The following is an 18,301-nucleotide window of genomic DNA, read 5'->3' on the forward strand; positions in this document are numbered from 1 at the left end:
TATTTTCCTGATAAGTTGTTATGGGTTATTCTATCATACAGTTACTAGTTAATTGATCTGGAAGAATCATTAGTAACTCTCAAAATTAAGTAAAAAAAATAATCACTTAATTTTGGGCGCGTTTTATCATGGTTTCCCTAGCTTCATTCCTAGGAGAAAACAAAATTGAGAAAGAAAAAAAAAAGCCTAGACATGTTTGACAATTGGGATTATCGAAATTAGAAGGTCCAACCTATTAGTAGGCTTGGATTAAAATTAACAACTTCAAACCTTTTATCAGCTACTAAGTTAGAGCAGTACAAACTTATTCGAGTTGGAACTACCAATCCTAATACTAAAAAATTAATTGATTTAAGGGATAGTTTGGTAATGGTTTTCTTTTTAGTTTTTTTTTTTTTTTTTAATAATAATAAGAAGTGATTAATAAAATATAAAGTAAAAATGAGGTTGATTTTTATTTTTAGAGAAAAGTAAATTTAAAATTGTTTACACACCAAGCCTAAATAATTTTTTGGAATAAATATTTTTTTTGTTTCTTTTAAAGTGTTTTAATATCACATAAATGTAAAAACAGAATAAAATTTTTATTTTAAAAATAATAATAAAAATAAAAAAATGATTAAACATACAAAGCATTTATTATTTGAACCTAACCTTGGATGAGGTTAGGTTAGACATTAGCCATCCAGGAACGGTGAAAACACAACTCAATCCTAGATCCTCAAAATGTTCACTTTTTTAAAAAAGCAATTAAAAATTGGTTTACGTCTTCATGGATGGAAACATTTAAATAGTGATTTTCCAAGCCAGCAAAAAAATAAAAATAAAAATAAAATAAAAAATAAAAAATCTGCAATGACACTCGGAAAGAAAGTATAATAAGAGAAAGAGACAGAAAGAAAGTGCGTGAAATCTCACAGGCAGGGGGCATGTGTTATGTGATATGATATACGAAAACACCCAAATTCCCAGTAACCTAACGGTCCTCGCGTTGAAACCCCTCCCTTCGATTCCCATTTTCCTTTTTTCTACCTTTCTCTGATCTCGTGCTTTCATTGCTCGATTTGGCACAATCCTCGGGAAAATCAGTGTTGGGGAGCGAGAGAAAAATTGAGCTCGCATTGAATGATTGTTCGGTTGGTCTAGATTTTGATTTTGATTTTGATTTTGGTGAATCAAGTTTTGATGAACCTTTCTTTCCCGGTGTGAATGAGATTGGCAGCGCTGCGAAATGAGCACGCACAGGCAGCAGGTGGCGGTTCGGGACCTCATCGAGGAAGCCAAGAAGCGGATTGTGGTTCTGGCCATATGCGTCGTCGGATTATCCTACCTAATGTCCTGTAAGTTTTTCGATTATTTTCCATTTAATTTTGTTCTTTGATTCTACTTGTCCGGTGCAATCGGTTACTTTGGGAGGATTTTTCTTTTTTTGGGAGCTCTTTATAGTGTTTTCAACTGTCTTTGATCAGTGTGGTAATGAGCATTGACAATTTTGGATGAATTTTTGGGCATTGGTTTCTTAATGTTTGGAGATGGTTGGGAATATGATTTCACGTGGGACACCTGAATATTGGGTTGTTTTAGATGAATTGCCCTTTTTTACTTTCTCATTTGAACCCATCAATTCTGGTTTGGAGTGAGTCCGGCTATAATCTTTTCCTTCATTTCCTGTTGGAGGAGGTGATCGACAGGTTTCAGTGCGAGGAAAGGCATAGGAATAAATGAAGTGCTCACTTCTACATTAGTTGTTAGGCTCAAAGAGTTGTATTTGTGTAATGTAAGGGATAGTGATGCCATTTCTATTGTGCTCTTTTATGATGCTGTGTTCAGGTGCCGAGGCAGGGGTTTTTTAACCGGCTATCAAGATATGTAATGTCTGCTACAAAACCTACTATCCGGAGTCGATGTTGGTTGGAAGAATTCTATTGATATATGTTTTGCATGGAAATTGCAATGTTGTCCCTACCACCTTATCTCATAACCTTGTTTGTTGTGACACCTGAGAAATTCTATCCCTTATAGTAGATGACAAATGTCATTTAAATGATAAAAAGATCATTAGATTTCATTTTTTTATAAGTAATAAACTAATCTTATTAAAAGCATAAGGCATCGCTAAGTACACTTGGAGTATACAAGAGAAGACACCTATCTAGGAAGAGAAAATCGAACAAGAAAATCATCATAACTAGTCGTCTGAGGGGACATAAAGGCTGCAGTCCAAAGATACAAAGTATGGAATAAAGATGATAGAATATCCTCCAAGGATCTCTCCAAACCCTCAAAGTTCCTATTATTCCTCTCCGTCCAAATAGCCCAAAAAAGGCAACTGGACACCATTTTTCACACCGTAGCACTCCTTGGCCTTCCAACGGACCATCAACACGCAAACAAGTTGATAACCCGTCTAGACATATCCCAAGACATCCCGAAGCAGCTAAAGTGAACACTCCATAAAGCAGAAGCCACGTCACAATAAAGAAGAAGGTGGTCTACAAACTCTCCATCCCTCTTACACATGCAACATTTGTCTATGACAATAACACGCCGTTTCCTAAATTATCCAAAGTAAGAATTTTGCCTAAAGCTGCCGACCACGCGAAAAAGGCCGCCTTCGAAGGAGCCTGGGTCTGCCATGTGTTGTGAACATGCTATATAAATAGGAGACTGATAGGGCTATGTTTATGGGTCATTAGAGAACCAAAGTGAATGTGTGACCTGAATCTTTGATCACATAAAACAACAAGCAAACAAACTCCAAATGCTTCGAGGAAAGTGGAAATATGTTTGTTTAGGAGTCATATAGCTAGTAAAATATTAGACCAATCGGAGTAAGTTTAGCTGCCAAAATATTGGTGATATGATTTTCGGACCTGCACCTTTGGGCATATGAAATCAAGGTCAAATGAACTCCAAATGCTTTGAGTGAGCTATCAACACGAATGTCTAGGAGTTATCTACCTACTACCAAAATTTCAGGTCATTCGGAGGTCGTTAAGAGGGTCAAAAGTAGGTCAGAAGGAGGCTGCACCTGGCAGCCAATAGCAAGCTGCCATGTGGCAGCAACACATGGACACACCAGCTTGTGCCACATGGCACAAGATTCTGGATCATCAAGCATGATGGAATTCATTGAAAATATCATCAAGCATGACAGAAATTTAAGCACGGCAAATCAACAAGTAGCCGAGTCATCAAGTACGACATAAACAAGCCATCCTTGATTTACACATCACCCAACCATGTGTATTGTTGCATGGCTGCATCCCTCGGAACCAACCATAGCCGTCCAAATGGGGGACATGTGTCCTTCATCTACCCATGGTCATATGGCTATATAAAGGGTGCTCCACTCTTTAGTTCTTCACACTTTCATTTCATACCACTCTTCCAAAGTTTTAGAGAAGCTCTCAAGGTTTAGTAGCTCAGGAATAGTGCTTTCGAGGCTTGGGAAAGCGATCTTTCAAGAAGTGCTAGGTAAATTCATTTTATCTCTAATTTATGTGAATTCTAGTTGTTAGAGTAAATTATGTCGTTATGAACTTATGATGCTTAAATGGCTCGGGAAAGTATGGCTGAATATTTCAGAGAAGGTTATTATATTCAATCGTTCCTTAAATATTACAAAGCAGCGTTGTCTTGCATAAATTTCATTAGGTATTCTACAATAGCACTGTTGTAATGCCCGAGTAATGTTACAACTTTTAGATAAATATTGTACTAATGCAGTAGTAATGTCTGTATAAAAATATGTGGTAATGCTACATCTTATCAAGAAAAAAAATATGTTGTAATGCTACATAGCCGTTTTAATGCCAAAATGGTATTATGATATTTTTATATATGTCGTTATAATGCCCAATGGATATTATGACATTGTAAAAATGTTATGTTGCCCAAATCTTTAGGATAAAGGCAAATCATGAGAATAATGTTTCTCGAGGTAATGTAAAGATCCTAAGATTTGAATAAAGGCTTAGGAATGTGAAATAAAGAATGCAGGCTTATGCGTAGATACAATATTAATGCAGAAAGTGTACGGAGTTGGGAGTCCACATGAACAGTTTGCGAAGCTAGTAAAGCATAAATTACTTATTGAGACGTGATACCGGTTTTAGTAAGTATATTACTTACTGAGACTTGATACTTATTTTAGAAAACTTGATATTTACGTTTCAAATGAGCATGATTATTTTATGAATTAATATGGTGATATGTTTTCGATGAATTTCGCATGTTAAAAGATTAATGATGTTCATTAACGATGATTTATCAAAAGAGAGGCATTAATTTAAGAACATGACACGATATTTCATATTGTTTACCGAATAATAATAAGTTGGGAGTAAGTTCCCAACCTGGAGGAGTAAGTCCCCAGTGTTGAATAATAAGTGAGAAGGTTAAACTGGGTAATAAAGCCCCCATCAAACGTAAGTGTAGGGAGTAAGGCCCATAGAATGCCGAAGGGATTAAGTCCCTTAAGAAATGAGAAAGAGCAGATAAAAGAAAATAAAAGAATAAAAGACTGCATTGCATCAGTAGATATTGTTAAATCACCACTTGTCCCAAAAGCTTAAGCTGATAGGAAGAGGTAAATTTAATCACTTAATCAATACTTTAACACTCCCCCTCACGTGTGGGCTCGGACTTCCTTTTAATAGGTGAGGCCCAACACGTGGAATATTTAATTGAAATGGGAGATAAATGATAGAGTCAAGGTTTGAACTCAAGACCTTTGACTTTGATACCATGTTAAATTACTACTTGTCCCAAAAGCTTAAGCTGATAGGAAGAGGTAAATTTAATCACTTAATCAATACTTTAACAGATATATGATAAGATTTATATCTTTTATTGCCTTGTTAGTTGACACTTGATAGGATGATAACATACATTGTAATCATGTTTTTAAGGCACAATGTTAGGATGGTAGGTTTTGGAGGCATCGTATAAAATGAAGAACGAGCGATGATCCCTCTTCTTCTGTTAGCATCTTTGTCAGGAGGGCTTTTAATCTATCTTGCCTTAAAATTGGCAGTAACATCTGTATTTCACATGCCTAACTTCCCCAAAAATATCTTGAAGTTGTGAGGAACTTGTTAACAGTTTTAGTGTGTGCTTGATATATACATTGTTTGGAAATGATAAGTTTTTTCTCATTTAGGCTCCTTGAATCTTGATGGTTGTTTCACCTTGCTAGATTTTATCATGCTTATTTAGATAAATTTGCGAAAAACAAAAATAAAAGCAAAAAAAAATCCTTATGTTTGTAATATTATACTGAACAAAAATGCATCACATCCTCTAGGCGTAGGAAAAGCAAGGCTCTTGTTTGTTAGTGGCGAGCATTTTGTGGGTTTCGGATTTTAGGGCTGCCTGTGTTGGGTTGTCTTGGTTGGGTTCTGTTTGGTGTTGGGTTGTTTGGGTATTTCTTGTGCTAGTTCTAGTTAGGTGTTCTTGTTGTATTCTGCCTGTATACGTAGGGGCGCCTTACGCTTTTTTATAAAACTTTCTTTTATTTATAAAAAAAAAAAAGAAAAAGAAAAGAAATGCATCACATTTCTGAATGTGCTTGCAGGTGACTTGGGGATTACAGTTTCATGGTCATGTTAATATTTTGTCCATTTTTTTTACTGTTCTTATGCCTCTCAGCTATTACATATTGATTTGAAGGGAGGGAACTTTCTCTTTTAGACATGGGCTGCAAGTTTTTCTGTTTTTGGAACTTACACTTGTAAAAGAGTTTGTGGTGCCAAACTTGGAGAACAACTTTATGTGGCAAAGTGGTGCTTTGGTTTTGCAGTGTTATTTTGTGAGTGGCAGCCTCAAGGAATAAGACTAGTAGAGAGGATGTATATGCTTAAAATTAGGAGTGGGCAAAAAAACCAATTACCGCCTCTTCCGACTTTTGGTGGTCAGTTAGTCGGAATAAAAAATTCGGTTCGGTTAATTGGTATAGGTGTTATTTTGTCGGTTAACCAAACCGAACCGAACCGACCCTGAACCAAACCGAAGCATGGGAGACAATGTTGTTTTACTTGGTAGATGTGCTGATTTTTGGTTAAAGTTAATGAAAGGATGAAGACCCAAAAAAAGCAGTTAAATGGGCCTTAGTAGTTTATAAATTTTTGGCTTTACTTGTTTAGCAAAAAAAAAACTATTTGGGCCCCCAAAAAGCCCCATTTTGGCCCATCAAAATAGGCTTGGTGCAATATAAAAAGACTTAACCGACTTTAACCGACCGACATTTAACCGAGTTTATCGAACTAACCAAATTAACTGAAATTTTTGAAATATTGTCGAAATGAAGTCGGTGAATTAACCGACTTCGGCGGTTCGGTGGGCGAAAATACCCCTACCGACACCGACCGAACCGATACCCACCCCTACTTAAAATGTTTGTCAAATGTCTCTGTCATGTGGGAGATCAAGCTTCATTTGTTATACTTGTTGAATGTGATCATGCTTTATCTTGTCTCAATATGCAACTTATTTGTTCGTGTTCTTATATCAGTGACAAGCTCCTCAGTTTGGGTCAACTTGCCTATGGCTGCCTCCTTGATTATCGGCCTTCGTTATTTATCTTTAGATTTTGATATGCGGAGAAAAGCTGCAACATACAGCACCAACTTGTCCTCCGCAAATACTCTTTCTCAAAAGAAACCTCTTGAACGTCCAAAAAATGTTGAAAAGTCTGACTGGAGAAGGAAAGTGAATTCTCCTATTGTTGAGGATGCTATAGATCACTTTACGAGACATCTGGTTTCTGAGTGGATGACAGATCTCTGGTACTCTCGTTTAACACATGATAAAGAAGGTCCAGAGGAACTGGTGAACATCATGAATGGTGTTCTTGGGGAAATTTCTGAGCGCATGAGGAATATAAATTTAATTGATCTTCTTACAAGGTTTTTGTTCCCAAGATGCCACAAACCATTTCTCCCTAATTTTCATTGGCTTCTTTTTATTCAGAAGTTGATTAACTGGGGAACTAACTTTCCTAGGATGGTGCAGGGATCTTATTAATCTTGTTTGCATTCACTTGGAGCTTTTTCGTGCAAATCAAGCAAAGATTGAGAAGAAACATTCAGGATTGCTAACAATTGAACACCGAGAGATGGAACTAAGACGAATCCTGGCTAATGAGAACAAATTGCACCCTGCTCTTTTTTCAGCTGAAGCTGAGCACAAGGTTGTTTACTTGCTTGCTTTCTTTTTTGCTCTTCAAATTATGCTAAAGTCATTGATTTGTAGGTCTTACGTGGGAAAGTTAATGTATTGTTTCTTGATTTTCTGTCTTTTCAAATGTGGTTACGATGCTTTCTGTACCTTCTGTTTCCAGGTTTTGCAGCACTTGATGGATGGTCTCGTTTCTTTCACATTCAGGCCTGAAGATCTGCAGTGCTTTTTCTTCCGTTATATGGCCAGGGAGCTTCTTGCTAGTACAGTAATGCGACCTGTCCTAAACATGGCTAGTCCTAGGTGTGTTTTGCTTCCTGATCTGCTTCTTTGTTTTATTATGTGTTCCAGCTTTCATTGTTTTTCTTCAACTTATTTTTTGGCAGGTTTATCAATGAAAAAATTGAATTCTTAGTCCTTAAAATGACCAAAGCTAATAAAGGTCTCCCAGTACAAGGAGCATCTCAGTCCAAACCAGATGAGTCTTCGAGGATTTCATCTGATCATTTTTCAAAATTCTTAGATCCTTCTGTCACTGGTGTTGAACTTGTGCAGTTAAAAAATGCTCAGTCTAGAACTGCTGCCGATACATCTGCAACAGATCATGTGAATGGAAATAAAGATCCCCTGCTTTCCATTGATCCTCGATCGACCCGCTCATGGAACGCATTGCCCCTCAACTCCCAAACTAGTGATGAAAGAGGTCTTGAACGTCATCTCTCAGGAGGAGAATGGGGTGACATGTTAGATCTGATTTCTCGCAGAAAGACTCAAGCCCTTGCCCCAGAACATTTTGAAAACATGTGGACAAAAGGGCGAGACTATAGAAAGAAGGATGGCGAAAATCGGGTCATTGAACAAGTACAACATGGATCTGCGGCAGCAAAGTCTGTTAAAGTGGAGAATTTAAAGGCAACATCCAAGCCTAAAGAAAAGAACACTATAACCAAGCTTAATCACTCTGAGAGTGGCACTGTTCACTCTGGATTTACTGATCGTCTATCTGTAGAAAAATCATTTCTCCCTACAGGGCGGAGTATAACAAATCGCTCTTCATTTGTTTCATATGACGAAGATGATGAGCACAACAATGTGCGTTTGGAGGAGGTTGACTCGGGGAGCAGTACTTCTTATACTTCTGAAGATGAAGAAACTAACAATGTAACAGGCCTTGATTCTCCTGTAACTAAAGTGTGGGATGGTAGAAGCAACAGAAATCTATCTATTTCTCACATTCATCACCCACTTGAAAATTCAGAAGGCCGTATTGCAAAGAAGACTGGTAAAGGGCATCTTCACTACCAAAGATTAGCTAGACCCCCATCCAGCCATAAAAGGTCTAGAACAAGCAGTAAGAAGACGCACATTTGGCAAGAGGTTGAGAGAACAAGCTTCTTGTCTGGTGATGGACAAGACATACTTAGTTCTGCAAAAGGACATGCAAATGCTGAGGACTCCAGTGATGATTCTGAGATCGAAAACTTCGGTAGAGTTCAGAGTGGAGCAGCCGCTTCTTCATCTGCGCCCTCGTTTTCTATACCGGAAAGTCAAAGTTTGACTATTAGTTCCTTGCAAAATTCTTTGGCGCTGGATTCATTTTTTAAGTTGAGATGTGAGGTACTTATCATGAAGCACTGTAATTTTCCTTGTTTTGGCATGGTCAATTTTTGTTTTCTGATGTACTGATATATGTAAAGGATGTAAGTTCATTTGCTGTTGCAGGTATTGGGTGCAAATATTGTGAAGAGTGGTTCAAAAACGTTTGCCGTTTATTCAATATCTGTTACAGATGTAAATAGTAACAGTTGGTCAATCAAAAGAAGGTGCCAAGGATTATGCTGTAAACTTTCTGGTTTTATCCTGGGTTGATGTGTTCTGTGATTTCTAACATGTCAAACCGTGATGTCTTTAACAGTTTTGAATTACTTATGGTGTGAGTGAACTTCATTGCTTTTTCTCTTTTTTAAATAGGTTTCGTCACTTTGAGGAGCTTCATCGGCGTCTAAAAGAGTTTCCAGAGTATAATCTTCATTTGCCACCAAAACATTTTCTATCAACAGGTTTAGATGTACCTGTCATTCAACAACGGTGTAAATTGCTTGACAAATATTTAAAGGTCAGAGGTTGAATATCACTTTTTCTCATCTTTTGGAGTACGAAGGTCAAATTCTGTAGAAGTACTATCTATGTCTGAGTTGGAATTTGAACCTAAATTATGATTATGATTCTTTCTGGCCTGCTTCTTTTATGATCTTTTTATTTTTTCTTGTTTTTGTACAGCTGTGCTTCGTATCTTCCTGCTGGTTCTTCCAGAACATTGTGCTTATTTCAAGTTTTTTTTTTTGTTTTTTGTTTTTTGTTTTTTTTTTTTGGGTGGGGGGGATTGTAACATGGCCTCAATCACAGGTGAGACTAATTCCCTTGGGTGCATGGAAATGTCCCCATCCACATGTGATTGGTAACCCCCAGAAAATCCTAGGGGGCATGTCCCAATTGATAGACAAAATCATGTGCCTGGATCTTCACTCCCCAAGGCATGGCCAGAAGCCAACTTTTCTGCTTATTGGGGTTATGCTTATTGTCAGCTCTTCTAGTTTCATTTGGTTAATCAAAGTTGTGTTATGACTGAACTGGTAATGTAAATAAATTTCTACCTTCAGCATAACCAGTAGACTTGGAATTTGAGTGCAACTTACTTACGAGAAACAACTCCAGTTTATACTTTATTATCTATTTTTATCTCGCTGTGCTGGCTAATAATATCCTGCTCAGTAGCTTCCTCTCATTTGATACCCTATGTCTTGTTGTCCTTCAGAAGGTTATGCAGCTTCCAACAATTTCAGGGTCAATTGAAGTTTGGGACTTTCTCAGTGTTGACTCTCAGGTTCTGTATTTTCTTCCTCTTTGACTGAATTTTTTTCCTTTAGGGGTGAGGTTGGATGTCTGCTCTTCTGGGGAGAAGTTTTAGTGTTGTATTTTATATTGCAGACTTATCTATTCTCGAATTCCTTTTCTATCATTGAAACTTTATCAGGTATATTATGTTTAATGCATAATGTTGAATTTACGTTATATCTTTTTCTTTCTTATTTTTTCTTCCTTTGATTCATCCTATCTTTCCGTATTTGTTGGAAACTTTCTAGTTGACCTAGAGGATAAGCCATCTGAAAAGAGTAAAAAGCTTCCAAATTTTCATGGGCCTAGAACTGACCACTTATCTCCGACGAGAGAACATTTAAGCACTGAAACTAAGGAGTCTGCTTTCCCGATGAAGAATGATTTTGTGGCAGATGGGTTAAGAAATGGAAAAGGCATGTCTCATTCTCCTGTGAAAATTCTTGGTAAAGAATTTGGAAAGTCAGTTGACAATTCTGGCTCAGATACTAGGCCACAAAACTTTGCATCTTCCCTTGCAAACTTGAGGACCACTGCAAAAGGAAGAGATGGTGATGGTTTGGAAGAGGCATCTGAGTCGCATCTTGATGCTGCAACTGACCCAACACTTCCTACAGAGGTAATCTCTAGTCCTTGCCTTGGGAACAATATGTAACCTAACTTTGTAATGTGCCGGGTTATGCATTTAGCAAATTTTATCATTTCTGGAGTCATTATGTTTAAGTCTTGTAATACATATTTCTTCTACACAGTGGGTGCCACCAAATTTAAGTGCCCCCATACTAGATTTGGTAGATGTCATCTTACAGCTTCAAGATGGTGGATGGATCAGGTATTACATACATTTAATTGTTATTTATGTCCTTATATCTTAGCGATCACACCTTGATCGGATTGGTTGAGCTTCTTCTGCTGAACACTTATCTTGTGTGCATTACAGGCGGAAGGCTTTTTGGGTGGCCAAACAGATATTACAACTAGGAATGGGTGATGCCTTTGATGATTGGTTAATAGAGAAAATCCAGCTTCTGCGCAAGGGGTCAGTGATTGCTTCAGGAATCAGGCGCGTTGAGCAGGTAACATATGATGCCATTTGCGGATTAGACTTTTTCAAATTTTATGAGATTCTCCTTATTATTCTTTAAGTATTTATTTAGATTCAGGTTTTACGCTTAAGCTGGTGTGAAGTTTAGTTTTGCAATCAGTATATTTAATCTGTTGGTGATTTATGGTTGGATATAAGTTCATAAATACTACTATATTAGTTGAGTAAGATTAGCAAGAGTTAATCTTAGGTACATGATGTGGTGTATTTGGATAGAAAGAAATGACCAAAGATATGAAGATAGTGAGAGAACGGTGGAAGAGTTAAACACCATCTTTTTCTATACCTTTTTCCGGTGGATGGATGCCTATGACTGTTTTCATATTTCTAGTTTTTAGGACCCTTTTTTTTTTTTTTTTTTTTTTTAATCTTTTATCTTTTTTTGCTTAGATGTTTTTCTTGTATACTTCCTATATACTTGGGTGCGCCCATTGGTTTTGAATATCGTTTATTTATAAAAATTATTAATAAATAAATAAAATAAAATAAATAAAAAAAAGTAAGAGTTAATATGCATATTTTACAACCAACAACCAATGTTTGTTCAAGACCAGTCCTTATATATATATATAAGAAAGTTTTATTAAAAAGGCTTAAGGCGCCCCTAAGTATACATGAAGTATAGACAGGAATAGTCAAAGCAGCCCACAAAGAAAAAAACCCAACAAACCCTCAAAAACCAAAAACCCTCAAACCCGAACCCTCAAGAAGCATTTCCCGCTACCGCACATGAGCCTTACTTTACCTATGCCGAGTGGACGCGCTTGCATCATCGTAGTTGATGGAGCTTACCAAATTCAAAATCTCCCTCCTGCCTTTGGACTTTGAGCGCGCAACCTTAATTTCTCAAAGAAAGTCATCTAGAATTTCCAAGGACGGATCCTCGTCCTCAACACTGTCCACCTCCCAATCCAATTCCATGTTGGGAGGAAGAATACCCAAAGAGTAAGGGGAATCTCCAACCTCCCCATCCCAAATCTCATCACCCTGCTCCCACACAACCACCTATTGAACTTGTGTTGAGTCTTGATGACTCTTATGGACACTCCAGCCATATTGAACTTGTGTTGAGTATATTTTTTTAAGTATCCAAGAAGGGGCTTTGATATGGTCAGAATCCTAGGGCTTATGTGGCAATACCGTAGCCCCCAAGCCGGCAGTGAATAAGGAGTAGTATCTCCATATTTTCTTTCCCTAAATGTTCTAGCTAATAAGGAGTAGATTTCCATTAGTTTCTCTTTCCTAATTAGTTTTCCTGCATGATGTAACGACGGTTAGACCTAATTGTTATGTCTTATGACCTAGCCATCTTCTATTTAAGAGTAAACCTTAATGAATAAAGATCATGCTGAATTATTATCAAACCTAGAACATTGTTTGTGTCTTGGAGGTCATGGCTCGCTTAAAGTAGCCCATATCTCTTTTCCTTTGTTCTTTTACTATTTGATTGCATCAAGTGGTATCAAAGCCAGGGTTCCTCTCTTTAACAAGAAATTGTTAAACCTTTAAGCCCAGTTTCCCTCAAAAGAAACCAGAAAAAATTTGAGAAAATTTGAGATAGTCACCATAGGCCGTTCCCGCAACAAGAGCAAGGCCTACCAGGATTTTTCAGTCAAAGCAAGGCCGGCTACACGTCCAGTCACGCAGAGAACCCAGCAGCAACTCATGGAAGGACGTATGGGCAGCTTGGAGCAGTCGGTGCACTCCTTAACCGAGGGACACTAACAGCTCATGGCCCAGATTATCGAAGTCTTAGAGATGTTATCCACTCAAGGCAGGAACCGACGTGAAGATGGGGAGAATTCGTAGGGGAGACAATGTGCTAGAGATGGAGAAGATTCATACGCAGGAGAAAGGTCTCGCACCTTCGGCCACCGCCATGTCAAGCTTGACTTCCCCTGGTTCAATGGGGAAGAAGATCCGACGAAGAGGAAGAGGCTGCTTTGGCTTCTTTCCATCAAGAAGGAGAAGCCCAACTTTGGTTCCAAATACTGCTACGGGAAGGGAGGGAGATAGGTTGGCCAGAGTTCAATGGTGTATTTGCTCGTTTTGGGCCTACCCAATTTTATGACAACCTTTGGAGAGTTAACCAAACTACAACAAGAAGGAAGTATAAGGGATTACCAAGCCAAGTTCGAGTCCCTACTTTCAAAGATAGGAACTTTATCCCAGAATCAGCAAGTTAGTTGTTTTGTAATCGGCCTAAAGGAGGAAATCAAGGCGGACATCACTGCTAGACAACCCTTTACCCTCACTTCAACCATCGGCCTAGCAAAGGTCTATGAGGCCAGTAACATGGCTCTTGGAAAAAATGTTCCTTTAGAGACATGGAGACCACCCTTAACCCCCCTCGAAGCACCACAGGTTAGCCACCTCTTCCCATCAAGAGGTTAACACTGAAGGAACTTAAGGAGAGGCAAGAGAAGGGTCTATGTTACAAGTGCAATGACAGGTATGGTCCCGGGCATCGTTGCAAGAAGCTGTTCATGATTGAAGCTTACTTGAGAGAAGATGAAGATGGAGACGGGATAACACAAGATGAAGAGGAGGAGGACACCTCGGAGGTTTCCTTGCATGCCATTACCAGTAAGGACCCAACAGAAACCATGAAGACTTGTGGGAGGATTGGGTGATCAATTTTTCTAGTACTCATTGATTCGGGTAGTACTCATAATTTCATGAGTTTATCCCTTGCCCGCGTGTTAAAGTTACAACCTGCAGAGGAGGGAGGGATGGACGTGGTCATCGCCACAGGGGAAAAGATACGCAGTCCAGGTAAATGTGTTCAAATTCCAGTAGAGTTGCAAGGCAGAATTTTTGCGGTAGACTTGTATATTCTGCAATTGGAAGGTTACGAAGTTGTGCTAGGCACTCAATGGTTACAGATTTTGGGGCCCATACGCTGGGATTTTGAGATGCTGGAGATGCAGTTTGTGTGGAATATGTTGACTGTAGTAATACATGGAATAAAGAATGGGACCGGCAGCTCAAGAAAGTTCCTGTCTCTCTATCTAGAAGGAGCCAAAAACATCAATGGGGTGCTGAAACAGAATGGGAAGGAGAAGGAAGAAGGGATGGAGCAAATGTTGGAAGGGCATGGCATGATTTTTGCAAAAACCAGGGAGCTGCCCCCACCACGCAGCCACGATCACCGCATTCATCCAGTCTTTCACATTAGCTTGCTGAAAAGGTACCTTGGCAGCAAGCATGTTTCCTGCCTGCATCTTCCGGAAGTTCTAGAAGATGGCAAAATAACTCCCACACCACAAGCAGTATTGGAGACTCGGATCAAGAACAAGAAACCAGAATTGTTGATCCATTGGCAAGGCCTTTCACTGGCAAAAGCTATGTGGGAAGAAGACATGATCAATGCTCAATTTCCCGAGTTCTTCCTTGGGGACATGGAAGTTGTTAGGGGAGAGGGATGATAGGGTTAGAATCCTAGGGCTTACGTGGCAGTACCGTAGCCCCCAAGCCGGCAGTGAATAAGGATTAGTATCTCCATATTTTCTTTCCCTAAATGTTCTAGCTAATAAGGAATAGATTTCCATTAGTTTGTTCTTTCCTAGTTAATTTTCCTGCATGATGTAACAACGGCTAGACCTAATAGTTTTGTCTTATGACTTACCCGTCTTCTATTTAAGTGTAAACCCTAATGAATAAAGATCATGCTGAATTATTATCAATCCTATAACCTTTTTGGTGACTTGAAAGTCACGGCTCTCTCGAAGTAGCCCATATCTCTTTTCCTTTGTTCTTTGACTATTTGATTGCATCAGGCTTCCTTTCTAAACAACATGCAACTCTAATCAATGATTGATTTGAATATACCTAAAGCGTTTTCCTTGGCATTCAATTGAGTCATCTTAAAAGTTTCTTAATAAAATGAAGGCATTAATGATCTCACCTTTATATCTTTTGGTGATTTCTCCAATTTAGTTGCTTGCTTCTTTAACTCTGATATTTAAAGTATCATTGATCAGTGTTATTGAATTGAGCAATTCCAACAGAAGGTATGAAAGAATCATGCGCACTGGTTTTCATTCTTGTGCTTTATTGCATTACCTGTAGGATTCAACAGCAATGCTGCTTCTGATATAAAGTTCAGTGAATAGTTTCCTGAAAATCATATATGAGTAGAAAAAAATAAATAAATAAAAAATAAAAAATTCTTGGGAATTCCTTTCTCGAATGGGATAAGACTTTGGAAAGGGAGAAGCATTGAAAACCTATTCAAATGTTTTTGGAAAGTGATTTCTCTACAGTTTCTCTACTCCTGAGAATGCAGTAAGGGTCCTGATATCATTAGATGTCTCTATCTGTGATTAGTGCATGTATTATAGATTTTTTGAGATAGAAAATCTATTACTGATGTGGGCTCCCATGTTTTTTAAATAGATTCTCTGGCCCGATGGTATATTCATAAGCAAGCACCCAAAGCGACGACCACCACCATCTACTAACTCATCTCAGAATTCACCTCATGGCAGACAACCTCCAGAGATATCTTCACCTAGACTCAGTGACGAGCAACAACAGGAGGCAGTTCGACGTGCAAAGTTTGTATATGAGCTAATGATAGGTAATATCTTCTGTCCAGCATGTTCCCTGTTTTTATCATCTTTGTTGACACCATATACAAATGTCTGGCTTATCTTTGAAATTCAATGGCTCTATGTTCTTTTTTCGAATGTAGATAATGCACCAGCTGCTATCGTAGGTCTTGTAGGTCGTAGGGAGTATGAACAATGTGCAAAGGATCTCTATTTCTTTATTCAGGTACTTCTATTTCTGATTCTGTGGAAGTTGCAATTCTATATGTTCACTCCAAATTTTCTATATGAAGTGCTCACTCGCTTATGCAAATCTTGAATTCGAAATTGTGTCACACATATAGATTTGAGCAGAAAGTATTCTGTTGTCAACTAGAGTAAGCTCCTATTATGACAACTCATTGCATTACCATGCTGTGTACTAACCTTACAGCATAAATGATACAACAGATAATTAAGTTTTATAGTGTCAGAAATTATGAGTTGTGTTGTAAAACCATCATGTGTATCAATGTCCTTTCTATATAGCTGCCTGTCTATAGTTGATACACCCTCCATTGAGAATATGTGGTCAGAGCGTAGAGTCTTGCCAAATTGAGTAGCTTTCTTGGGACCTTATAAATTGAGTCTGTTGGGGGCAGGTAAAGAGCCACATTTGAAGTATCTTTCTCGTGTAATGAATCTTGTGATTCCCAATTTATATTTTAGTGTGCTAGTAGAGTAAAAAAAATGATATCATATATCAAGAATCTGTATTCCTGGTATGAGTGGAAAGGTAAGCAGCTTCCTGGACTTGGCCGCGGTCATCGAGCCCCAACCCAAAAGAAAAAATTATTTTTTCGTTTAAAAGAAGATAGATTGTGGCATTCGTGGTATTCCACATCAATATCAAAAATATTGATCAAAGATCAATATATTGTTTTAGCAGAGTTGTAATGACTTGTTTCTTGTGCAGTCATCAGTTTGTGTGAAGCAACTCGCTTTTGACCTTCTCGAGCTGCTGCTTTTGTCGGCATTTCCCGAGCTAGATTATCTTTTTAAGGAGTTGCAAGAAGAAAAGCATAAGTTTGGTGAATTTAAGGAAAATTAATGTAAAGTTAGAGCTTGCTTGATATTGTTGACTCTTGTACCTCTTTTTTTTTTTTTTCTTTTTTTTTTTTTTTCAGATTTGACCACGTTTTTTGTTGGCTCCTGATTTTGCTTTCATTCATAGGTGTGAATTCTGTAATTAGCTCCTTTTGATTTGGCATCTTTGAGGAAATTGTATGTAAATCATGAGATTAGTGCAAATATCTCATTTATAAAGCTCTCATTTGATCACAAGTTTGAAGAGAAGTTGACAATGTGGTAGTTGTAGACTCGTAGTTACATTGCTGTCATGTCCTTGTATGAGGACTCCCACATCTGCAAGCCCTGACCCATTTAGTTTTCGTTTAAACGAAGCTTGTTTAGATGATTATAGTTTGGAGCAAAGCACTTTACTTTATGGTGGTAGACAAATTTGCAGTAGCCTGTGAGAGAGAGCACTCATGAAACCATTCAAATTAAAGGACTTTAGCCTTGTCTCCAATACAAGGGAGAGAGTCTATCAGCGTTCATGTAGCCCCAATATCAAAACATAGGACTAAAAGGGCCATGTTAACAAGAAACAAAATTCAGGGACTTCATTGAACATGTATGTAAATATAAAGTATTAAATGGGGAAACAACAATAAACTCATCCATCCTTTGTCCAAAATTAAAGCTGCATGCTAATCAGAATCAAAAAGAGCTAAATCATTAAAAAGGTTATAACACCGACCAAACGTTGCTCTTTCATGAAACCAGTCTCAATACATCAAAACTCAATACTAAAACTGTAATTACACCCAATACCACTCCTCAATAATGCCTTGAGCAGTGGCGGCCACTCCCTTCTTCCTTGGTTCTGCTTGAGTACTCTGAAGCCGCTCTTGAACCTGCGAGGCAAGTGGCGGAGGTACCTCATCCTTCCAGTTCCAGTAGTCTTCCTTCGGATCACCTTCACACTCCAGTTATCTAAAACCCACCAAAAAAACATTATCATTACCCCCAAACACCCCAAACCAAAAAACCTTATCATTTTGGATAACTCAGCCACGGTTTCCATTCTAGCTCTGCCACCTGATAAACAAGATAAAGGATCAATAGATTAGATTACTCTCTTGAGTTGTAGAATTCTAATGTATTTGTATCTCTTCTTGTTAAACACACTTGTAACTCTGTTACTCTATAAATAATTTAATTTACTTGGGAGATTGCCCTACAATATGCTATAACCTGACCCTGTGTTGAGGGGTCTTTTGCTTAGCCTGCCAATTCAGAAAGTTATAAGTTTCTCCCTTGTGTTATCTATATACAATGATACAAATTTCTCTTCTAAATGGGTTTGCTCGGAGAGTAGCTAAACCCTTTTTTTCTTCTCGTGATAATGTATGGTCTTTTTATATGGAGGAAAGGAAGAATGAGCTGGTTCTGACTCTTAAACCCCCGGAAAATCCAATTCCATTTCCGGTTCCTCTTGAAAAGCAATATGAGCCCAGTGCTCTTT

At 38.1% G+C, this 18,301-nt stretch overlaps 1 protein-coding gene across 2 annotated transcripts; it reads left to right on the forward strand.

The window, feature by feature from the left end:
* The first annotated feature begins 895 nt into the window (after positions 1 to 895).
* Positions 896 to 17,042, forward strand: LOC133863600 (uncharacterized). Of its 2 annotated transcripts, none has more exons than XM_062299624.1 (15): positions 896 to 1,340; positions 6,515 to 6,908; positions 7,015 to 7,192; positions 7,343 to 7,482; positions 7,566 to 8,796; positions 8,902 to 9,002; positions 9,151 to 9,295; positions 9,995 to 10,063; positions 10,168 to 10,213; positions 10,323 to 10,693; positions 10,827 to 10,906; positions 11,015 to 11,150; positions 15,578 to 15,761; positions 15,876 to 15,958; positions 16,688 to 17,042. In XM_062299624.1, the coding sequence occupies exons 1-15, from the start codon at positions 1,232 to 1,234 to the stop codon at positions 16,820 to 16,822; spliced, it is 3,402 nt and encodes a 1,133-aa protein (XP_062155608.1). In that variant the 5' UTR covers positions 896 to 1,231; the 3' UTR covers positions 16,823 to 17,042. The 2 variants fall into 2 exon arrangements, with proteins under 2 accessions (XP_062155608.1, XP_062155609.1); XM_062299625.1 differs by having other exon boundaries at positions 9,998 to 10,063.
* The last annotated feature ends 1,259 nt before the right edge of the window (positions 17,043 to 18,301 follow it).

This window comes from Alnus glutinosa, chromosome 3 (genome assembly GCF_958979055.1).
Source record: "Alnus glutinosa chromosome 3, dhAlnGlut1.1, whole genome shotgun sequence".
NCBI classification, from domain to species: domain Eukaryota; kingdom Viridiplantae; phylum Streptophyta; class Magnoliopsida; order Fagales; family Betulaceae; genus Alnus; species Alnus glutinosa.

Bases quoted from the DNA above. Each gene is read 5' to 3' on its own strand.
- LOC133863600 (XM_062299624.1), top strand. From the start codon at position 1,232: ATGAGCACGCACAGGCAGCAGGTGGCGGTTCGGGACCTCATCGAGGAA. The intron at 7,193-7,342 runs GTTGTTTACTTG...TTCTGTTTCCAG, and splicing joins CAGCTGAAGCTGAGCACAAG to GTTTTGCAGCACTTGATGGA. The intron at 15,959-16,687 runs GTACTTCTATTT...TTTCTTGTGCAG, and splicing joins ATCTCTATTTCTTTATTCAG to TCATCAGTTTGTGTGAAGCA.